This window comes from Melospiza melodia, chromosome 2 (genome assembly GCF_035770615.1).
Source record: "Melospiza melodia melodia isolate bMelMel2 chromosome 2, bMelMel2.pri, whole genome shotgun sequence".
NCBI classification, from domain to species: domain Eukaryota; kingdom Metazoa; phylum Chordata; class Aves; order Passeriformes; family Passerellidae; genus Melospiza; species Melospiza melodia.
Window position 1 is genome coordinate 103,039,657 of NC_086195.1, and position 21,771 is coordinate 103,061,427.

At 36.4% G+C, this 21,771-nt stretch overlaps 1 protein-coding gene across 15 annotated transcripts in view; it reads right to left on the minus strand.

The window, feature by feature from the left end:
* Window positions 1-21,771, minus strand: part of MYCBP2 (MYC binding protein 2) — a 172,972-nt gene that overhangs the window by 97,654 nt on the left and 53,547 nt on the right. For 13 of the 15 annotated variants that reach the window (XM_063149479.1, XM_063149491.1, XM_063149494.1 and 10 more), the window contains exons 18-21: window positions 14,669-14,776; window positions 6,884-7,003; window positions 6,148-6,229; window positions 94-211 (exon numbers count right to left, since the gene is read on the minus strand). In XM_063149479.1, the coding sequence (XP_063005549.1) occupies window positions 94-211; window positions 6,148-6,229; window positions 6,884-7,003; window positions 14,669-14,776 (428 nt within the window). Of the gene's footprint in view, window positions 1-93; window positions 212-4,056; window positions 4,181-6,147; window positions 6,230-6,883; window positions 7,004-14,668; window positions 14,777-21,771 lie in introns of those variants that run through there. The other 2 variants (XM_063149485.1, XM_063149493.1) reach the window with 2 other exon arrangements.

A 21,771-nucleotide genomic window follows, 5' to 3' on the forward strand; every position in this document is an offset into this window, starting at 1 on the left:
GTTCTGTAAGAGCAAGCATCAGCAGTCTTGCAAGGTCTCTGAACAACATATGAACTAGTAGCTTATTCCCATAAACAAGCAACATTTCCTTACTGAGAAACTTCCAAATGTGAAAACCTGGCCATCCATTAAGAGAATAGCTGTGTGGTTGCTCCCAGCAGTAACTTGTGTACTAGGACCTGGTAATGCTTGCACCAAAGTGGGACATCCCCTAGATAAAAATAAATTAACTCTATGTCAATACATGGTCACGCAGCATTTAAAACACACATTATAATAACAAGTATTTCAATTGCTGTGAAATATATCCACTAGATTCACATACTATAAGAACTTAGAGCCAAGAAACATCTTGCATATTAAACCAACAGAGGTTTGAAAGACGGCACCAGACAGTTAAGTTTATGCCTTTCTGTTACAGGGAAACAGATCAAGGACCCTCTCTTCAGTTGAACTCAGAAATTAGCATAGAATAAGAATTATTAATTTAATATATAATTCTAGAATTACAGATGTGTAGATACAATAACATATACATGTGTGTATTTTCGTATGAATACAAAATATATTGCAATGAAATGTAGCAGTAAAATATGTTCAGAGAACTCTACTTAAGCACTTAAAAAACCCCTGGAAGCAATCAAAGCCTTACTCCAGTACAGTTACCAGAAGCAATATTGCTACAGCACTCTCAAGATCACTGGATAGGGAGTTATAAAAGAAATAAAGGTCTACTCCCCTTCATCAGCTCCTCTCCCATCAAACTCAGACTCAATAAAGAATAGACCTCTCCAAACTCTTTTCCACAGAGATAAGAAAAGGTCTAATCCATTTGTCTCCCAAATATGGACAGACATAAGAAAATAAACTTTCTATTTCAGTAAAAATCAAGGGGAAAAAATGACAGGGTGTTCAAGATGCAAAGAAAGAAAACTTGAACTGATGACTTGGAATAGAAAGAGCACAAAAGATAAAAAGAATGAGACACTAAAATTTTTATTTCAATACCAACAAAGAGAACAGAAACCTACAAGACTTTGAATTCCATAATGAATGTCTACCTAGACTTAATATTTCCTGTGGAGTTAAAGACTGTGAATTTGAAGAACAAGTTATTCCCACATAATTTATGTTTGGAAACTGGGCTCAGTTATACAGAGGATGACAGCACTATGTGAACTTACTTTTAAACACAGCCTTTCAAAAGTAGGGTAATCTAAAATAAGAACAGGCTGGTTTATACTGGAATAAAAAAAGGCAAGCCCATAGTTACCTAGTGATTTTTTTATTGTTTTGCAGCTGAAGTGGTAAAACACGGTTCATCTCAAAGTTCTGATTTTGGCTGAATTGCAGGTACAATAGAAGTCAAGAAATTATGAGGAAGGTGAACATTATGTTCAGCAGAAAAAGGACAGATGGGAAGATGTGAACACACAAAAATGTGGAACAGAAGAATGCAGCATGAAGATAAGTTGATAACCTAAAGAAGGATGAACACAGGTATATAGAAAAAGTATTCTTAGGTGGCAAATGTAGCTTTCAGTGAGTGACTAGTGAAGATGGAGGGACTGAAGGGTAGAATAAAATTAAGTGGAGGATGTACAACATGACACTCAAATTTAGGTGCTTATCTTGGTCTACAGGCACATAGATTTAGACATCACTATGATTATACACAGACATAAAGCATAGTTGAGCAGCAGCAATGATGAAATTAAAAAAAAACAAACCCTCACATTTGTCTCCCATTAACTTTAAGGAAACTCAGAAAGGCATCACAACATAAATAAAACATAACTACTAATTAATCCAAAAGCACCCCTGTTAAAAGGAAGTATTTTTATCATAAGGTTTTTCTTCCTCTCTCAAAATTATGATAGCTGCAGGCATGGAATTATCAATCATATCTTTATTTTAAAAAAAAGCTGTGAATATTTCATCTTTTAATGCTTAAAAACTGTGCTATTATCACCATAATTTTTATCTTTCTGTTTCACCATAATATTTATCTTTCTGTTCTTCCAATTGACTCTGTCAGTAACATTATATGAATGCTGTGTTTGATAGCCTCTTGGCTACAGCAGAAGAAAATCAAATAAGCCACTAATGCAGAGAGATGAAGTACATTACCCTCTTAAACAGTTTTTTCATTAAGATCACCCAACTTTTGGAATGGCCAGCTACAGTCTATCAGTTCATTTAGAAGTGAACAGAAAAAAAAAGTAAGATACTTAACTACATAAAATAAACATGAATTGCAAAAAACTAGTTTTCACTTCATAAAAGGAAGAGGGATTTCAAAAAATACAGACAGTTTGACTAGTGCACATAGAATTTAAAACCTGTGATACTACTGAGTATTTCCCTATTCCCCTGAAACTCAACACAGGAAAGCTCAGAATAGACACTGAAGAGTCTGCGAGACTCTGGGCAAAGTTTTAACAACCAAAGTTTCTCCATGGGAATCAAAGAAAACAAGAATTTTGTATGACTGACATACCACTATTTTTCTGGGATGGAGTGGAAAGACACGCTGATATTAAAGTCACAGAACATTTGGTCAATCACAAAAGTCCAAGCTCAGCTATAGATAAATTAACCTGAGATCCCTTAGGAAAAAGCAACAACTGCTGAATAATTGAGGAGATATACATGCATCAGCTAACTCAGGATCCTGAAGAAGGTCCAGATGCATTTTGGCTGTCCACATGCAAACCCTCTTCCATCCCCAAAGGTAAGCATTTCTCAGAGCAGTTGTAGTCTTTGAAAATTCATTATGCATGACCTGTTGGAACAACCTCTGTCCGTGGTACTGATGCAGCCAACAGCTGCCTGCCAGCTCCCAAAACATGTCACTTGGGGCAGCTGACTGTGGTGCTGCAAGCACGGTTCACTGGGAAATGTTACTGTGAAGTGGGTAAGAGGAAATCAGTAGCAACTTCTGCCCATTGCAAGCAGAGTTGGACAACTTCATTACAGAGAAAATGGAGATTTCTGTATTTTAGAAGTGACTCCATTTTAGAGGAAATCTGGTGAAAAGATGTAAATACGACCTGCACTCCACCACTGGAGTAAAATATTCAGAAAATACACCTGAAAACATGGTCCTAACAAACAGGTAACGAAACATTTTTTTTTTCCCCTGGAGTTACTAATAGAATACAGTCTCTATTCTTTACCTTCAAGTGGAACATAGCTGATCATCTATGGAAGGTCTGATCAGTTTTGGTTTATGTTACTGTTGAATCTTTGGAAGCAAAATCCTATCAAGACCATATCACTTCAGTCATTCCATTTCTGGAACTTGACTGTCTGGTAATGTACTTGCTACTGGAGTCAGTAGTTTGAAGTCAATAGTTTGTACAAAAAAATGTAGGCAAATTTTAAACAGTTACAGAAAGATCCTGGAGTTTCAAATTCCAGCTTCTTGAGGGAAGCATCAGCAACAAACACACCTTTGCTTACCTGAGCACAATACATGCTATCTTTCACCAAGACTAGATACTGCAAAGCATTTCTCGTTTCCACTGAGTTTCTATTCACCAGCATCTAATTTGAGGAGGATATAAGCACAGACTGACAAATCTTTCATGTAGTGAATAGCTTATCAACATCTGTCACTGTGGACGTTGCAACAAAAAGCCTACACAGGCTACGTGAATGGTTCCAGCTTACTGATAGGGCATGTAATCTACCTCATTCCTGCTGAAGTAGAGGAAGAATGTGTGATGTTTACCATATTCTAACAGAAGAGTCTAGAATCTCCTTAATTAAGGAGCAAGGCTTGAATGTCTGAACAGGTGTTCAGAATTTAAAATACTTGACCATTTTCAAGACTTTTAAAAATGTAGCCTCACTACTAAATATTTACACGGCAAGTCAAAAGTCTCTGAAAGGATGCCTAAATATTACTTTTCTTTTTTTCTCTCCTCTCTCTTCTCTCTCTCTCTCAGAAATACAGTCGACTATCTATCGGTTCCTGAATTCAGAAGATGATGCTCTTCCTGAGGTCAATACAGGCAATGTGACACACTGCATGACTGACATACCACTGACCTGGCAGAAGCTGGCCATCTGAGCACCACTGCGTCCCAACTGAGGTGGAACTCTGCATAAGGATTCCCTGTTTCCTTCTCTGTATCCCTTACTGTGAGGACAGAGGAGAGATCTCTACTTAAAGCTGGAAAAAGAAGTAGATCAATGAAGAAATTATAATTTGAATGATGGTGCTAAATAGCAATATAGTACTATAGCCAGTTCTCATGCATAGGACATACTCCAAATTCCTTCCAGGCTTTTTTTCAGAGACTTTCTAGGTCTGATGTAGAATGATACAAAGGTCTGTGCCAAGTCACTGGCACCTCCTCAGCTTCTACTTTTGGTCAAGCACTATCCTTCAGTAGAAGAATTCTCATATTCTCCTTTAGGATCTCACTTGGAACTACTACTGGTCTTCATCCAGTTTCTATCTAAATAAGCAACAGATGCAGGGTTTACCACCTGAAATACTGACAAATACAGCAGATATCTCCAAAGCCTTCTGAAAAGCCAAATGATTTCATCAAAGTTAGAAATAGGTGACATTAGGTTACCAGTACAAATGTCACTGCTATGTGTACCTCTCCAGTCTCAAAGACAGAAACTGGCCTTTTTCTAACAGCAACTTGAATTGCTAGTTTAAGCCATTGTTCCCTGGAACAAAAAGCCAAGAATTTCCAGGAGGGAAAAACAAAGTACTTGTCTGCAATATGACTCTATCAGACAGAAACCCAGACCGCATCCACCAATCTAATGCAAACTGAGTAGGGGTAACAGTTCAGAGATTACTATCAGGCACAGCAGCCAATATAAGGCAATATTTCCAGTACACTTTCTTTCTTCCCTCTTGCCCTTTGGCATAGTGAATCCAATGCAAGTTTTAAGATGATGAAGATTTCTTCAGGAACTTGACAAAAGAAAGAGTTTTGAAGTCTCCAAAGAGATTAGGAGGATAGATGTACAGTAATTTTCACCTGACTGCTACAAAAGAAACAAGAGAACTGAAGACAGGTCATGGATGCTCTGCTCTGTATGCCTTTTACATAAGGATACTGAGCATTACATACACAAAATCTCAAAGATTCCTACTATAGAAACCTCCATTGTGTGCATTATATGGCATATGTACATGTCCAAAGACCTAAATCACATTTCCTCTTACAGCAGGACAATGATTTTTTATTTACTTTAATGAAAAGATGTGACTCTAAGCATGAGATCCCAAGGGTGAGATTGAGCTTCACATTAAAGACATCTATATTTAGTTATGTATGCTCTCACTGTAGTCAATGGAAATCAGATTTACAGAGCTACTAAGCACACCACACCTAAAGCATGTAAGCAGTGGCTGCTTAGTCAAATACCTGTCCATGCTCTGTTGATTTCTCTATATCCACTGACCACAGTGAAAGCACACATCACTCTTCTGACAAGACCCAAAACAAGTGACTACAAAATGCTGCTGAGACCAAAGCTTAGGGACTTCATTTGGGAGATAACTGATGAACATCAAATGAGACTTCATGATAACTGAATTGAGATTAGCTCAGCTGGTCAGAGCACAGTGCTAGTAACACCAAGGTTGTGGATTTCATCCCCACACAGGCCATTCACTTAGGAGTTGGACACAATCCTTGTGGATCCCGGCCAACACAGAACATTCTGTGATTCTGTGAATATTCTGTGAACTCTTATTGCTGATTTAACAGGAACAGGCTCATCTAGGTTTACAATATCACACTATTTTAATTTTTGTATATGTAGTATTCTACAAAAATAATGAAATCTAAATGAGGTATCAATGTAATTCTCATTGATGCAGGGAGAATTAAAGAGACAGAAGTCTTTCAAACTATTATCAAAGCAAGCTAATAACTATGCACAGAAGATTTCATGCTTTAAATAAATTACTCATACAGTACAGGAGTACTGTTATTACATCGATATTCAGGAGGTTATGGGGAGTAAGTGCAGAACAAGACCTCTTCAACTTTATTTCGTCTTATATTTGAATTTTCACACTTGCTAGCTACAGAGAACTAGAAACGTAGCCATTTCTTATGCAGCAGTACAGTAATACACAATCACGTCCTTTGATTACCAGCTTACCTGGAATTAACATCACCATGTCCAAGTTGACCATGCTGCCCATATCCAAATGTGTAAACATCACCATTTTCCATCAAAACCACTGAAAAACAACAAAATATTTTTCTGACATACACACATGACATGGCACTGCACCAGTCCTGGTTACCCTTCTGAGTTGCAGCTTCTGATTCCCAAGAGATCCAGATCAGATTTCCACAACCCAAAACAACGAGCACCTCTATGCAGGAGTAGAGCTCTGCCATACAGATGTTTTAAATTGAATCCAAAATTGCTTACAAGCTCTGATATAACTCAGTATATGATACTTATAGCCCTTTTCACTGCTAAAGGACAGTCAGATACCTTTCATTGCTGGAATAAGGGAGGTGATGTGAGGATTTGGGTGGTGATCTTACTTTAGCCTGTAATAAAATGGCATAAAATATGTCAGGGAAGGTTTAGGCTGGATATTGCGAAAAGGTTCTTCACCCAGAGGGTAGCTGGACACTGCAATAAGCTCCACAGGGATGGGGTCACAGAAGCCTGACAGAGTTCATGAAGTGTTTGGACAATACTCTTAGGCACATGGTGTGATTGTCTGAGATGTGACAAACTCACCCTGCCATGTTTTCAGCTTTTAGCACTCCTGCATACATCCACTTTAAAAAATTGAACACAAAGCAGTGAAGACACGTATGACAACCTTAAAAAAAAACCCTCTCTATTATAATAATTAACATTGATTTGTTTTTACCTGAATGGTGAAATCCACAACTGACTTGTACAGCTCGCAGCTCACAGTCAAAGCGGACAGCCCCCGGTGGATATGTTGTGATTTTGCTGGCATCCTTCTCACCTCTTTCTCCACTTCCATCTATAAACAAGACTTACAATTATATACTATGCATTCTAATAAATTTATATTAGAAGAATGAATAGAACAAGAATAGTAACTCCCCACTCCACCTCTTGTAAGGTAGAAGAGAGAATTCACAGAGTAGCAAAAGAGCTCAAAACGCGGCATCAAAGCAGATATGGAATATGACAGAAACTATTTTTAAATAATGCTCTATAAAGGTACACACTGGAAAAGATCCTCTAAAGCAGAAACTAGCCAGTGAGCAGACAAAAGGAACCAGCGAAACAGAAAATGCAAACTTCAGAAGCTTTGCTTAAAAGCCATCACTTTCATTCTTCGGTAAGGCAGCATTAGTAAGTAGGAAACACTGTAGTTAGACTTAACAGGCATAGCCTAGTCTATCTTTTCCAATTACTACTCTTTAAGGAGTTTACTTGACTCCAATTCAGCCACAGAACCCCTGTTCTAAGTAGGTGACAATTACTTACACAGCTCATTTCTAACAATGCAGACAACTCACCCAGAGCCTGTTTCCTGTCTGCTTCCATGCATCTTTAGACATCATTTCTGTGATTTCTTCTAGTAATTATGTATGAGTTCAGTAAGTATGAAGTGCATTATTGATTCCTAAAGCCAAACTGCCTTCACATTGGACAAAAGCACTGAAGTGCAATGTGTTATTCCCAATTTTCTTGCAAGCTACCATCCTCTCCAGAAATAAAAATGTTTCCTAACAGTTGCTTCTCAAAGAATTCAAGGTATTGTTAAATTTACATCTCTACTTAGAATTTCAACATGTTTTCTTGAATATTCATCAGTGGAAGTCTAAACTTCAGGACTTCATTATTCCCTCTGTGAAGCACAGTAATTACAGACTTAGAAAAATTTTTAATATAATTCTGATTTGATACATATTGGTCAAATTTTTCTTTTTATTGCAGAGGAACTGCTACTACAGAAAAGTCTTTTCACACTTCCATTATATGTCAGTTTTTAAAAATCTTACTGTTCAAAGAACAAAGCTATTTTCTAGTGATGACTTGAGTACAGAAATTATATGAATCTGCATGTAGTTCGCATCTGTAAAGAACAGTGTGTAAAGTTACTAATGGTTTTGAAGAATTAGGTTTAAAAGCATAGGTAAAGTACCCCTTTGAAACATGCACTACATACTGGATACATGTGAAATGGAGATGTGATTAGGAAAACTTGTCTCTCAGAATTGCCATGGCATTTTTGAGGTTGTGTACTACGAGACTGTACACAAATTCGAAGAAGTGTCTCTGAAGGTCTCTGTGCAGCTTTTTTTTTTTTTCACAATTGTATTGGTAGCATAAGGAAATATAAGGAGACAGAATCATCATTGAACAACAACCCCCTCAAAATTACAGTTTCCCTTTTAGTCCCATAATTCTGCCTTAAGCAGCTCACAGTATTTTAGTCAAGTTTTACTACATCTCAAATACAGTACCTTTGAACTTTTTACGTCTACTTTAGCATTGAACTCTATATGCCAAAGTAACCAGGAGTGGTTCTAGCAGCTGATATTGCCCCCAGAATTATTCATTCAGCAAGCAGTCTGCTTACTGCTTCCCAATCTGAAACTCATACAAGTTTTTCAGACAGGAGCACAAAACCAGCTGATTATTCTGGAAGTCTACCTGTGGCCCCTGTATCCCTTCCTCCCTCAGACACTGCTGGCTAATAAAAAATATGAGCTCTCCCACATGCACTTGATTAATCATCTGTCAGAAATACACATGTCCAGTAAGAATGTGTCCTGGCTGCATGCACTTCCAATGAAACACACTGGGCATACAGCAACCATGTCACCCAGGCAGTCACATTAGCAAAATGCGGCAGCAGCGGATCAAGTGATCTGCAGAAACTTAAAGAGGCACATGTGCATTTCTGCCTCACTGAAAGAAAAATATCCTGCTCTAAAGGGCTTAAAAATTAATAAAAAGTTGGGGATTCCTGTTATCTCAGTTGATAAATGTGATACTACCATAAAATAAAACTTGATTCAAGATCTAGCCCCATTTTCTCCAATGTTGCAAATGAAAGCATAACAGTACTTCCCTAGAGGAAATACTAAGTATTAGTGTGCAAGATGCAGAGACAAGTACATTCACATGAAACAAGTTTTGCAATTACGTATCTGAGCAATAAATTTATTCTAAAGGATAATGTTCTACAAAGTTGGCGCTTCCAATTTCCAAAGCCAACTTCTTAAAGGCTCTAAGAATGCAGGAATAGAAGCAACTATCCTTCATGAATATCTTACTTTGCTCAAGTGTGAAATTTTTAAACTGAAAATGGAATTCCTGTCAGCCTTCTTTGCATGGTTAGTAACTGTCTCAAGAGCTTTGAATTGTTTGGATCTTCAAAACTTGATAAGCACGTGATAATTTATGTGCGCTCCAACAACATTCTTGCAACTAAAACAGCTAGTCTTGTTTAGGAAAAAAAAAAGGTCTTTGACCAAAATACACAAAGCCAAATAGAATATCATTATATCATTGCTTACTTTTAGAGCAATATTTCTGGACTACAGTGTTTATCTGTTACTCCATTACATGGCCAATACCTATCATATTTTTCCAGCAGCACTGGCTAGAAGTTACACTTAGAGATAAGGCTGCAAATAAACTGTCTCATCCTCTTTCCTTCCATTATTTTCAAACAGTCAAAGTTTTTTATTAAAAAGTGAGTCAAAAGTGGATGCTGAAAGCTTATTTGCATGTCTCAGGGAACAACTGTAACTAGGGAGATACACATTTGTTTTCCTTCAAACAACTGTGCACTTTTTAATTTCATCAAATGTAATATCAGAATAACTGTTCCTGAAAGAGAAGCATAAAAAGCCCACTGAAGCAGAAGCTCTTATTGTTGGATACATTGGCACCTTTAAGCAGAGAAAGTTAGTATCTCCAGTGTTCTCCAACTGGAGTACCACTGAACAGCACCTCTGACTCCATCTCTCTGAGACACAGGAAAACTCCAAGGAAAAGTACTTTCTGCTGTCAACAAAGAGGGAGTGCTCCATGAAAAACTTCACAATGACGGGTTTTCATGTCTGATGTCTCAAAGTTGGAAAAGGAAGGAGAGAGAACTGCAAATAAAACCAACCAATCTCCACTACCTCTCAGAAAATTCTTAATTCCTGAAAATTATTTTCCTCTGCCATTAAACATGCTTAGAAGTTCTCTTGGCTCACATTGCTGCCACAAAAACCACTACTTTCCAGGAACAAAGGAAAAGCCTATTCAGACTCAATAGCAAGTAAAGTACTAAGCTTTAAATGAGACATCTTCTGGCAAAAAAAACCAAGCCCAGCATCATTACAGAAATATATGGGGCAACCTTGCTTGGCCGAGACCAGAGGAAAAGCATTTTGTTAGCCTTCTCCAACAGCAAGGATGGTGATACTCCATTTCTCACTTACCATCCATCTTTGGAGGAGGGAAGAAGCACTACTAAAGATGTTAAATACCCCACAGATGAAAAGCATTAATGGAATATGATTGCATATTAAGAATTCTTACATTAACTGTCTCTTCATATCACATCACATGCCAACAAATCTTGGTTCTGTTCAGCAGCAATCACCCAAATAAAGCATATTGGTCAAGTTACTGGTTAGTCTCTGTGATGTTCAACTCTCACAGGGTGTTCTGAGTGCCATAATTTACAGACTTTATATACAACATTACTTCAACTAATCAGCCCGTGTCTGCAGCTTCTTGGCTATTTACCCCAGGCTGCAGCTAAAATACCTGTAACCAATTTTACAGATACAGTGCAGAGGGAAAAGGAATATACTCTGTCTGTGGAAATCATCCACATGAGGGCAGCACAAAAAGTAAGTCTGCTAGATTCTTTAGAGGTTGCTACAAAGCTTACTTGAGCTTATAGGTGAAATAAGATATGCAGAACCACAAGAGCATAACATGTATAATAAAGTGATAACAAACTCACATTCTAATTATAAACTCAGTCTTAGATGTAGGTTTTTCATTGTCAGCTGTCTCACTCCAATTAGTGCTTCAACTACTCTGTCCTTCACATGGTATCTTAGTCAAAAAGTTAAAAAGTAAATTCCAAGTAAGTTTTCTTGAACGTCTGGTAATTTTCTCTTAGTATTTGCAAAATGGTTGACCTATATCTTGTTCCATCCATGCAGATTCAGCTTCATCTAGTTCTAGCAGTTTTGAGGGTATTTGTTTCCTTAGCATGTTTACCACTACTTCCAAATACAGGGAAAAGGTGGCATTCAAACTGCTGAATCTTAGATGACCAAAGAAGCTTACTTTGTTTCTTTGTTTTTTATTTCTATTCAGTTCATTTCTGCAGTTGAGTTTACAGACTTTCATTAATCTTTTATGCTTTAAGTTTTAGTTTTCATACTTTCCAGATGCTGTACTGCATTAGTCTATAACTCTGAACTTCATATAAAGTTCTCTTCACAGTTTAGTTAGACAAAACCATCCTTTTCCAGCCTGAGAACCGAGGACACCGTTGCAGCTTCAGACACAAAAAGTACAAACAGCAGCGAACTGAGGAGAGCAAACTGGGAGGATGGGACTTCATGATCTGAAGCTGTAATTGGACAATTAACCCCAATAATGGAAATGGACCAAAACATATAAAATTGTGAAAATTCATAACTCAGAGTTCTCTTGAGTGGAGGCACAGCCAGGTTCTTGTACTGCCCAAGGTATCCTTTGAAGGCCTTTTCAATAAATATCTACTTTATTCCTTTAACATTGTCTAGCCTGTCTAACCCCTGTTCTAGGTATCGTCTCCAGGCATCACTTTTTACTAAGATGCTCAGTTATGGGAATCCCCAGGGACTGGAGATGTAGACTGGAAACTCACTAAATTAAAGAAACTCACTATTATTAAAGAGTAAGAATGAAACTCAAGTTCATTTTTCTTCTTAGTGCCAAACCACTCCATGAATACTAAACATGTCATACCTAATCCCTTCTATTAATAATTGTCAAAGACACAGAAGACACAGATCAGGAAGAGTACGGTTAATTATGCAGTTTTTGCAGTAACAATGCCCTTGATATGCAGACCCTATAAATGTGAAAAGAGTAAATGACAATGGCAAGATTTCTAAAAAACCTGCTGTTTCAATGAAACTGAAGGAGTTTTCAACTGAACAACCAAACAGATGAATTGCACAAGTGACAGACACGTGGATTATTATGAAAAAATTCTTCACTCTGAGGGTGATGAAGCACTGCAACACGCTGCACAGAGAATTCAAGCATGCCCTACCTCTGGAAGTGCTCTAAGCCAGGCTGGATGGAGCTTTGAGCAACCTGATCTAATGGAAGGTGTCCCTGTCCATGTCAAGGGGGTTGGGACTGGATAATCTTTAAGGTCCCTTCCAATCCAAATCATGCCACGACTCCATGGTTTGACAATATGTACAAGTACATATCAAATACACCTTTTATAGTAGACAATAATTGTCTGAAGAAGTCCTGAGGAAGCTGTCCACATTCAAGTTTAAGTATCATTATCAAGAGAAGTTCTGCAGCTGCAAGCAGAGAAGTGGCAACCAGCAAGTTTAGTACTGGCCTTATCAGTACTACCAGCTGAACTAAACATTCCTCGCCTAAAGATCCTGAAGGTCTGGTTGGCGTGAAGAAGACTACTACAGCAGAAACACCTGAAGGAAGAAGGACAATCTGGAAAGCATCATGTTCAAATAATTTGCTGATTTCAATGTGATAATGTCCTTTTATCTCTGCTCTATTATTGCTTTTACATTCTTCTTCAAGAAGAGAGGCATGCCTTCTAAGATAAAAAATATACATTATCTTTTTCACAATTCTCACCTTGCCTGTTACTCGGATAACAACCCACTTCACCAGTTTTCCTCTTCCCCTTGGAATCTCTTTGAGAAGTTAAGGGGTATTTCTAGTTCCTAGTCAAATTTATGGCTGTCTTTTGAAAAGCAGTCTCCTGAGGCAGAGAATGGCCTAAAAGTTTACTTAAAACCTCCTTATCTGTTTACTATAAAACACAAAGAACTAAAATAAACTGAGTATTTCCTTCCATATAGCCTTCCTTAAAGAAAAAGAAATGTTCATTTCTATAGGGCATATCTGACCAAAGTCTTCCAGCACAACACAGACCTTTATACTGTTCTTACAGCTCCAAAAGGCAACATAAGCCTCAAACTGACACTAATGAATACAGCTCTTGTAAGGAGATACTTGGTCTGAAATGAGTTCCAACAACTAACACATGCCAAAAAGGCACAGATGTAAGCAGGACAAGCATACTCCTTTATGCACTTGCCTCTGGAGTCAAGGGTTTGCAGTACAACTAGCAGCAGTATCCAGCTCAAGAATAATGCCCATCAGCAAACTGCCACTCACATAACACTTAAATTCATTATGTGCTTTTTCAACAGGCAACCTCTCCAGTGAGATTTTGATAGGTTATTCTAAGTCCATCAAGACTTAAAGCTCAGACAATATGCATTCCAAAGACTGAATGTTATGCAGATTCAAAGTATCAAATTTTGCTTTCATTTCCATAAATTAAACTTAAAATGATTTCACGATCCAGTATGTTCAGAACTCAGTAAGCCCATCATCCACATACACTGAAATTTTATCCCATAAGGCTTCAAACTGATATACAGTTTGTTTGCACACATGCCAAACACAATCAGTAACTTCCACTAATTCAACTGAAATGCCATTCTAACTCTTTTAATGTTTAGCTGTTCTTTATAAAAGAGTTGAAACATTCTGGGTTCGCCATTTTTAGGAGCTTCCTACTTTGACCAGGTCTCTAACCTCCATTTTACATATTTATCTTCTGTATATAAATAATGTACGTACAGACACATCAATACACAGATATATACAAACTACAATCAGATTTGAGACAGCTCAACTTCAGTAAGTTCAGTTAGTAATACACTATTTCTTTCTAAGAAACATTTAAGTCATTTATATCTGAACAAATGGCACACTTTGAAATTGAAGATATAAGGAACTGGCTTACCAGACATACAAAACTGTCTAAAATATCAAGACACCTCCATACCTGTACTCTATCAAACCATTTAGCTCAAGAGAAAAGTGTTTATTTTTATTTGTAGTCTCCCCATTCAAAGTTAGCAAAAAGTAATGCTTACATTATTTCAAGTATTTCACCCCTAAAAAGGCCTTGTTGAAAGGTAACATACCTATCAGAAGATTTATGCCAGAATTATCAAGCCTAGAACTGGTATGTTTAAGTAAAAACCCCAAATAAACAACACAAAAGGACAAAAGCCACAAATGCAATGCAACAATCTTGAGTCACTCTAACATGTTATGTTTCCTACAGTAAAAATAAAGAACCTTAAAAATGAGACAGCATTAGAAATGAGAGAAGACACAGATAAAGACAATGCATATTTCACAAAAAAGAAAAGGGGAAAAAAAACCAAAGGTGACGTGGACTAATGAACACGTAGACTTCTAAAGAAAGGTCAACACTTAAATGTGTTTTCTTTCTCCTCAGGTAACAAGATACTAACAGGAAGAAAAGGCAGAATTCATTTTGTGCAGTTCTTTGAAAAGACAGATGCAGCATCTGGAAGAAGTGACTGGGAGGCTGGGTTTATTTCCACCCTAGTCAATAAGGAAGACCAAATACCTTTGTGCTTGTCCCGTTTATGCTTTAGCGGTGCTGGAGAGAGTCTGATTCTGGCTAGAGCCTGTTCTCGGTGGTTCATAAAAATAGGACCAGGAATTACAAGGGGGCCTGAGGAGAAACATTTTGCACATGCATAGGAAAGCTCACAAAATGGAAACAGTGTGTCAAACAAAATTCAAATTAAAAGCAATGAAAAAACCAAAAAGAATAACAATTATAAACTTGTTTTCTTAAATTCAAAAGACCTTAAAATATAAGAAAGTTGCCATGCCTTGATAACTTATGCAAAAAACCAAAAAACATCCCACAATGATAGTTTTACCTGAATTTCTAAGTATGCAACTGTACTGCAAGCAATGGAAATACACTCACATTACAGTAAAATTTGATAGCAAATACCCATTATTGCCTTTAAAAGATAAAAAGAATAATTACCATGCCTTAAATCCTACAATATAGCATTCAAAATATTGATTTGGAACAAGGTCATAATATAACTGCTAAATTTAAAAACCACCACCGCAAACTTGTTTGCAATTACTATATTGAAGATGTAGAGGTATAACTCTTAAAGCAAAAGTTCCATGTTTCATGAAGAAAGTTATTCAAATCATATGACTCTTTTGTTATCTTCTTAGTAATTTTGAAATTCATTTATTTTGAAAATATTTTTCAATCTATTTAAAGGTCTTCAAGAGAAGATTTGATTTTAAAAAAGCAATGATACACGCTTTTAATTTTTTTTTCCAGACTGCTTTTCCTTTTTAAAAATCTAGACTTAGGCAGTGAGGTACTATGCTTAACTGAGGCCCAGGTAATGGACAAGGAATTTGTTTCTTAAATTTGTATTTCTCCTGTTTTATACATTAAATATGTCACCATGAAATTTTTTAACACTTTTTGTCCTTTCAGAAGTCTCATATTCAACAGAAACCATGGATCAGAACAAATTCTGCCAAGTGATACTCAGTTCCACAGGTTCCGAAATCCAGCCCCTCCACGAACAGTAAACAAAAGCACCCCAATCAGGCTGTTGTGTTATAAACCACTTAAGCAAAACTTAGAATACAAATATTCCTCCTTTTTCTGCAAATTCATTGATACTTTCATTCCTTAGCTAAACTTTATTAAGAACACAGTGTAGGTTAACTTTTAATAAATGCCCATTGCCTCAGGTTTTCTGCTGTCAATTTTATACCATCACCTCTTCACTAATACTAAAAAGCATGGATAGACATCTAAGCAAAACTTAGGCCAAATCTATATAGCTTTAGAACTTTCAGATGAAGAAATTTCCTTCATAGAGAGAAGCTCCCAAATTTTATCATTCACTTAAAAAACAAAATGAAAAATGTTTTAAAAATACACTACTGTCTAGGTTAGAGGTTCACACATGTGCTAGGGAATATAATGACCCAAAACTTCCTCAGTCATGTTTGTTTTTGCACACAGCATAGGATTTTTATTTTTGTTCTATTGCATTCATTTGGACTCTATTCCAGAAGATATCTTCATCTTCTTACTAATTCAGAGCTCCTTCTCCTAATCAAGGATCATCATTTGCTTTTGATTTACCTTCATCTCGCAGTTTCCTCCTTCAATTGCCTTGCTGTTGTATTCCCCCTTTTCAGTCTCCTCTGAATTCAAACTTCCATTTAATAGATACATTTTTGGTAAACATTGCTTTCTGCCAAACCACTTGTTGTGTTTAGTATTCTACATTACAAAGTTCTGACTTAACACAAAAAACTACAAAATATTTTGTCTCTTACCAAGTGAGGCAATATAGCAAGGAGTATCCTGAGGCACACCAGGAAAAAGCAAAAAGAGGAAGAGATGAATGACAAGCAGATTATGAAAGCTAAAAATGTCTCAAGGACAAATGATACAGAGGAAAGGCAAATGAAGAACATGAGAAAAAAAGGGAAAAGTGGTGGGACTTACTGGAAAGTTTCTAATGAAATTAAAATCTGAAGAAATAGAGAATGGACAGGACAACATGCACAAGTGAAAGTCAGATCAGCAAAGTTGCAAAAAGAGATGCAAGGACTGCAAAGAGCGTGGCTTGAAGAGTGTAGATCTAAAATATTTGTAGGTGACTGAGTGATCTCTAGATAACTTAGGCAAACACTCTGAAGCTCCAAAACATGTTTGCACAACAATGCAGGGAACAAGATACAGCCCTGAAGGCAGCCTTTGGCATTTCAGTGCTAAGAGCAAAGGTAACAAAAGAGAATTTCAGGAGGACAGAAGTGAAGTACAGTAGGGTGAGCAAAAGTACTATAGGAGATTTGTAAGACAGAGGATGTTTTATAAGCATAAGAGGCTGTCAGCTCCAGCATGCCCTAGCACATACCTGCCATTAGTTTCCAAGTTACTCATCTGAATCACACTCTCCTAGTCAACGTGACAATTCTGTGACAATCTAACCTTCTGACCCATGCAGGAATTATCTTTGCTTCTGGATATTCCTATACACTCTACATTTACCACTGTGTACAGAACTTGAATCCAAAATAAACTTAAATGCAACAGATTGCCATTTCACAGGAATTTGTACACAAATCCATGTAACATATCTTATCTCCTTCAGGTTTTTGTGCATGCTAAATCTGCAAAATGATCATAATAGAATAGGAAAAATTAAATAAAAAAACATCTACATTTAGATTGCATTGTGATGTCTGCCTTCTTGGTCATCTGCTGGCAAGGTGCAAAGTACCTCCCTCTCCCTCCAAATAACACAGGCAACAATACGCTACAACAATTCATGGAGACCATGAATTGCTTTCTGCTCACATCTGAGGTTGCCTGTATGAAGGGATCAAAGTTTAGGTGCTGGGAATATTTTGGTGGAACAATCCAGTCATGCATTAGATATCGTCTTTAATTTGTTCAAAAAATTTCTGCAGAGTATTATTTGGAAAAGTGCTTCAGAAGCCTCTAAGATAGATCTGCATGGGGAATAACAATCTATTACTAGTCTCTACTTTAGAAGATCAAGTGACAGAAATAAGCAGAGGAGTCACTGGTAGACTACAGAGCTATTTTAAATCAGCCATCAGCCTGTATGATGCAAAATGACATTCACTCCCTCCCTTCCCAGACTGTTTTTCCATAGCTGAGCTGAGATGCTGAACAGCCCTAGCTGAAATGTGAAGACTAGCTTTCCTTTCTTGGTCCAGACTTTGCAAAATGGACATTGTTTCACAGGGAATTCAAAGGATTAAAAAAAAATCTATTTAACCACAGAAATAATTTCATTTTCTCAACACAGAATGCATTTATTAAATAATGCAGTGGATTTCAGAAAAATGTATAGAATTATTTCATTCTACATGCATTTAATGTGCTTTGGTATTCTTGGTCATCTAAGATCTTAGATACAGCTAAGAAGGAGTTTAATGTTTGATTTTATATAACAGACTTTGATTTCTTCTAGTACCTCACCCTAAACAAATGCTATTTGGCAAGCTGTGATTGCAGGAGACTGAAATCAATTATCCCAAATGCTGACTTCTGCATCAGTGCACTGAACACAGCAGGCTACCTGAAAAAATAGTACATGACGACACATACATACAGAAAAGTAGTATAAATTCAGGTTGCAGAGCTAAGTCCTAGGTTGGATCACACCCTCTGTTGTAAAAATCTATTTTTGGCTTCTTGAAAGAGACCAAGCAATTTTTGGGGTGCTGTGTTTTGTTTGGTTTTCAGTAATAAAACAGGAAGATAAAACCCTAATATAGGAAATTACCCATCTTAATAGGTCAACAGGTTGCAAATTTTGAGAAAAATATTTCAGAAAATGGAATTAGAGACAAATGCTTTACTTCAGTACCACTACAAGCAGAAAACATTATAGGGAGATAATGTCCCACCTATAAAGCCTTAAAGGAAACAAAATTTAATATTCTTATGAGGCAGGGCTAATAATTATGGTATGTTAAATAAAAATCTCTATTTTTCCAAATATGACTAGCAATTTATCATTAAGGCAAAAACATTCATGGAGAATGTCATGTGCAGGCACTAAGGTTAATTGCAGTTTGCTTCTTTTGTTCAAAACATTGTCAAAAAAGACAGGATACATGTCTCTTCCTGCAGTCTTAAGGCAACATTTAAATTGTGCAAATAGGTATGGAAGAAAAATTAAGGTCTTTTAAAGGGGAAAAAGATGCACACTAGCCAACACAAGCATGCAGGGCAATGTGGCAGTAATAAGAGAATGAGATGGAAGTAAGGTTTATGATAATCTTAATTTGGATCCTTTCACCCTTCTGAATACTTCACTTTGTATGTATTGTTAAATAAACATAAAATATTAATTTCTGCATATAAATACATGAAGTAAATTAAAACAGCAAATATTAACCAGAACTGTGTCATGGTGTCTACTACAAATCTGATTTCTGAAACTATAATATAAATATTTTTACTTTAAACATCAGTTTTATTAACAATAATTAGCTCTTTCACAAAGGAATCACAGACACAAGTGTAACAATTTAACTTCACAGAACCATACCTGATGGTCATTAGGGGCAAAACCCCACAGCTTTCCCTTGAAAGCATTCTCAAAAAGTCATTTGTGAATTCAATATTATTTCAAGTGAAAAGGTAGGGGGTTTTGAGTGGTTTTGGTTTGCTTAAAAAACATTGAAACAAAAGTAATCCTGAAAGCATCAAAACAAACATTTAACTAAAAGCATAAAAAGAAGCTGCACAATTATTTACTAAGTAATATTGCATTCAATATTACACTAACACAGACAGTTCTGCTGTGTGTTTAGGTACATGTTGAGCAGACAAGGAGATGCCAAGCTCAGAGTGGCTTGTGCAGATGTTAAACAGATTTGTATGATACTTACCCTACCATGGTAAAACTAATCACTGAAGTAACTCAATCAGTTACACTTCAGGAAAATGAAAAAATGCCCAAATCTAGGCAGCCTCAGATTATATTGTCTTAAAACAGAGCAGCTTGGACTAAAATTAATCAATTTTCTGTGGGTTCTTTGTTGTTGCAAGTAGGATAAGACTGATGAAAATTAATTTTCCTTTTCTGTTAGGGCATCAAAAGCTAAACCTTGCTTAATTACACACCAAATCTGCATCTCAGTAATGATCATCTTGAGGTTTTTACATCATAGGCTGAGAAAGAGTTGTAGTGAAATACCAGCGAAGCATGAGACCATTTATTATTGCTGTATTGAGAACCATGCCTATGGTTTTTAGCTTATTATAGTTAATAGTTATTATAGTTAATAGTTAAATATAGTTGAAAAAGCTATTTTAACATTTTCCTTGCCTTCGGAAAAAATCCCCCAGAATTATCTTCAAGTGATAAATTGAAATCTTTGACTATACCAACATCTATTACTTCAAATACCAATCTGAAAGTGTCATAAACAGCTTTCCAGATTAGCTCTCTCAGAAAATGCTAGTCTTAGGTTCATTACATTAATTGCAGATGTGGCCCACAGATTTCAGTAATCCATTAAGGCAATTTAATGCCCCCATGATGAAAAAAAAAAACAGTTTCATAGGAAAGAAAAAAGAATTAACCATGTTCTGAACATTCTAACATATAAAACTTCCTTGCTGCCACAGAAAATAATGAAGTGCAACTATTTCCATATTCGTCTCGCATCATTCTCATCAAGCCCCAAAACAGCCTGATAAACAAAAACCACTTCACCATATGGAAAATCAGCTCCTTCACTTCTCACCAGAAAAACAGAGACAGTGAAGAGCTGAGATAATTCCATCAATAATTATATTGAGATATTATGATTTAGCATAGAAGCTGTGATGAATACAGCTGGCTTTATTTCTCAGAAGCTCATACACCCAACTCAAAAATGTAGAATTGGTTTTGAGCCCTCTTCACTGCTTGTCACAGTCACTTGTGTGCAGAAAAGAGCAAAGAACTATAATAAATATTAAGGAACTTATAATTTTTTCTAATAGTTGATTATCCCAAACAAACACTTTTTACCCACTATTAATTTAAAGGATTTATTTTTTGCCACTAAAGCAGAATTTCTTTCTTGAATACAGCAACATAAATAACTGATTCAAAAAATAAAAATTATTAGCTGGTTACAGTTCCATTACAAACTATAGGTTGCGACTCATTTCAATATAAAAAAACAAAGAAATCTTCAGCCTAAGCACTTTAAATTTCTGAAGTTACTTAGTGTGCTGTTGCTGAGCTGCATGTATACAAGTCCCTTACAACAGTGGCAGGCTACTTGGATCATGTGTGAGAAATGAGTTAATTGCTTGTGCCAGTAACACTGAACAGTAACACCAGGTCATAGACATTGTAGCTATTAGCAACAGCTACTTCTACCCAGAACATTCAAATTCAGAGTTAGTATTTTCAGATAAATGCAAATTAAGATGAACATTCTTATCTTCTTCAATACAAGAGATCACAAGTGATCTTGGGGAGAAATTAAGTGATTGTCACACCTAAAGACGTGACTATCACTTTTACTCTTAATTCAAGTGGACCCCAAGAACATGTTTTTGTATCACAGGTCATTGTAACAGGACTAAAGTCTGGAGCTTTGAATGAAACACAAACAATTAGACAACTTAAAAATTAGTATAATCCCAGCACTTTTGCTCTTACACCTCTCTCCTAAACCTAAGTCCTATTTCAACACATTCAGGTGAGAGGTTTCTTTGTGATTTTTTGTTTTATTTCTATGACTGTTTTAGGAAGAAATACTCCTGTATTTTTAAAGCTTTTCTCTTGTTTGCAAGACATACAATATTTACTGAAAATATTTGTATTGAATAAAGGTCACCAACAGGAACTTAAAAGACTGCAGCTACAGTCAGTGATGAATCCCAGTCTTGAAGGCCATAAACTATACATGCTTTGTTTCTTATAAAAGACAAAACACACATTAACACACTAAATAATCCAGAATCCTGACAAACTAAACATTGTGTACCTTAAGGAAAGGCCCCAGAGAGCTGGTCCAGCCTTTAACTGACTAAGCAGTGTTTTCAGAAAACTGAAAGTTCTCTCTGGATCTCCAAATAGCTACTTCATTAGCATGGATTTGTTCAGTTCCATATGCACA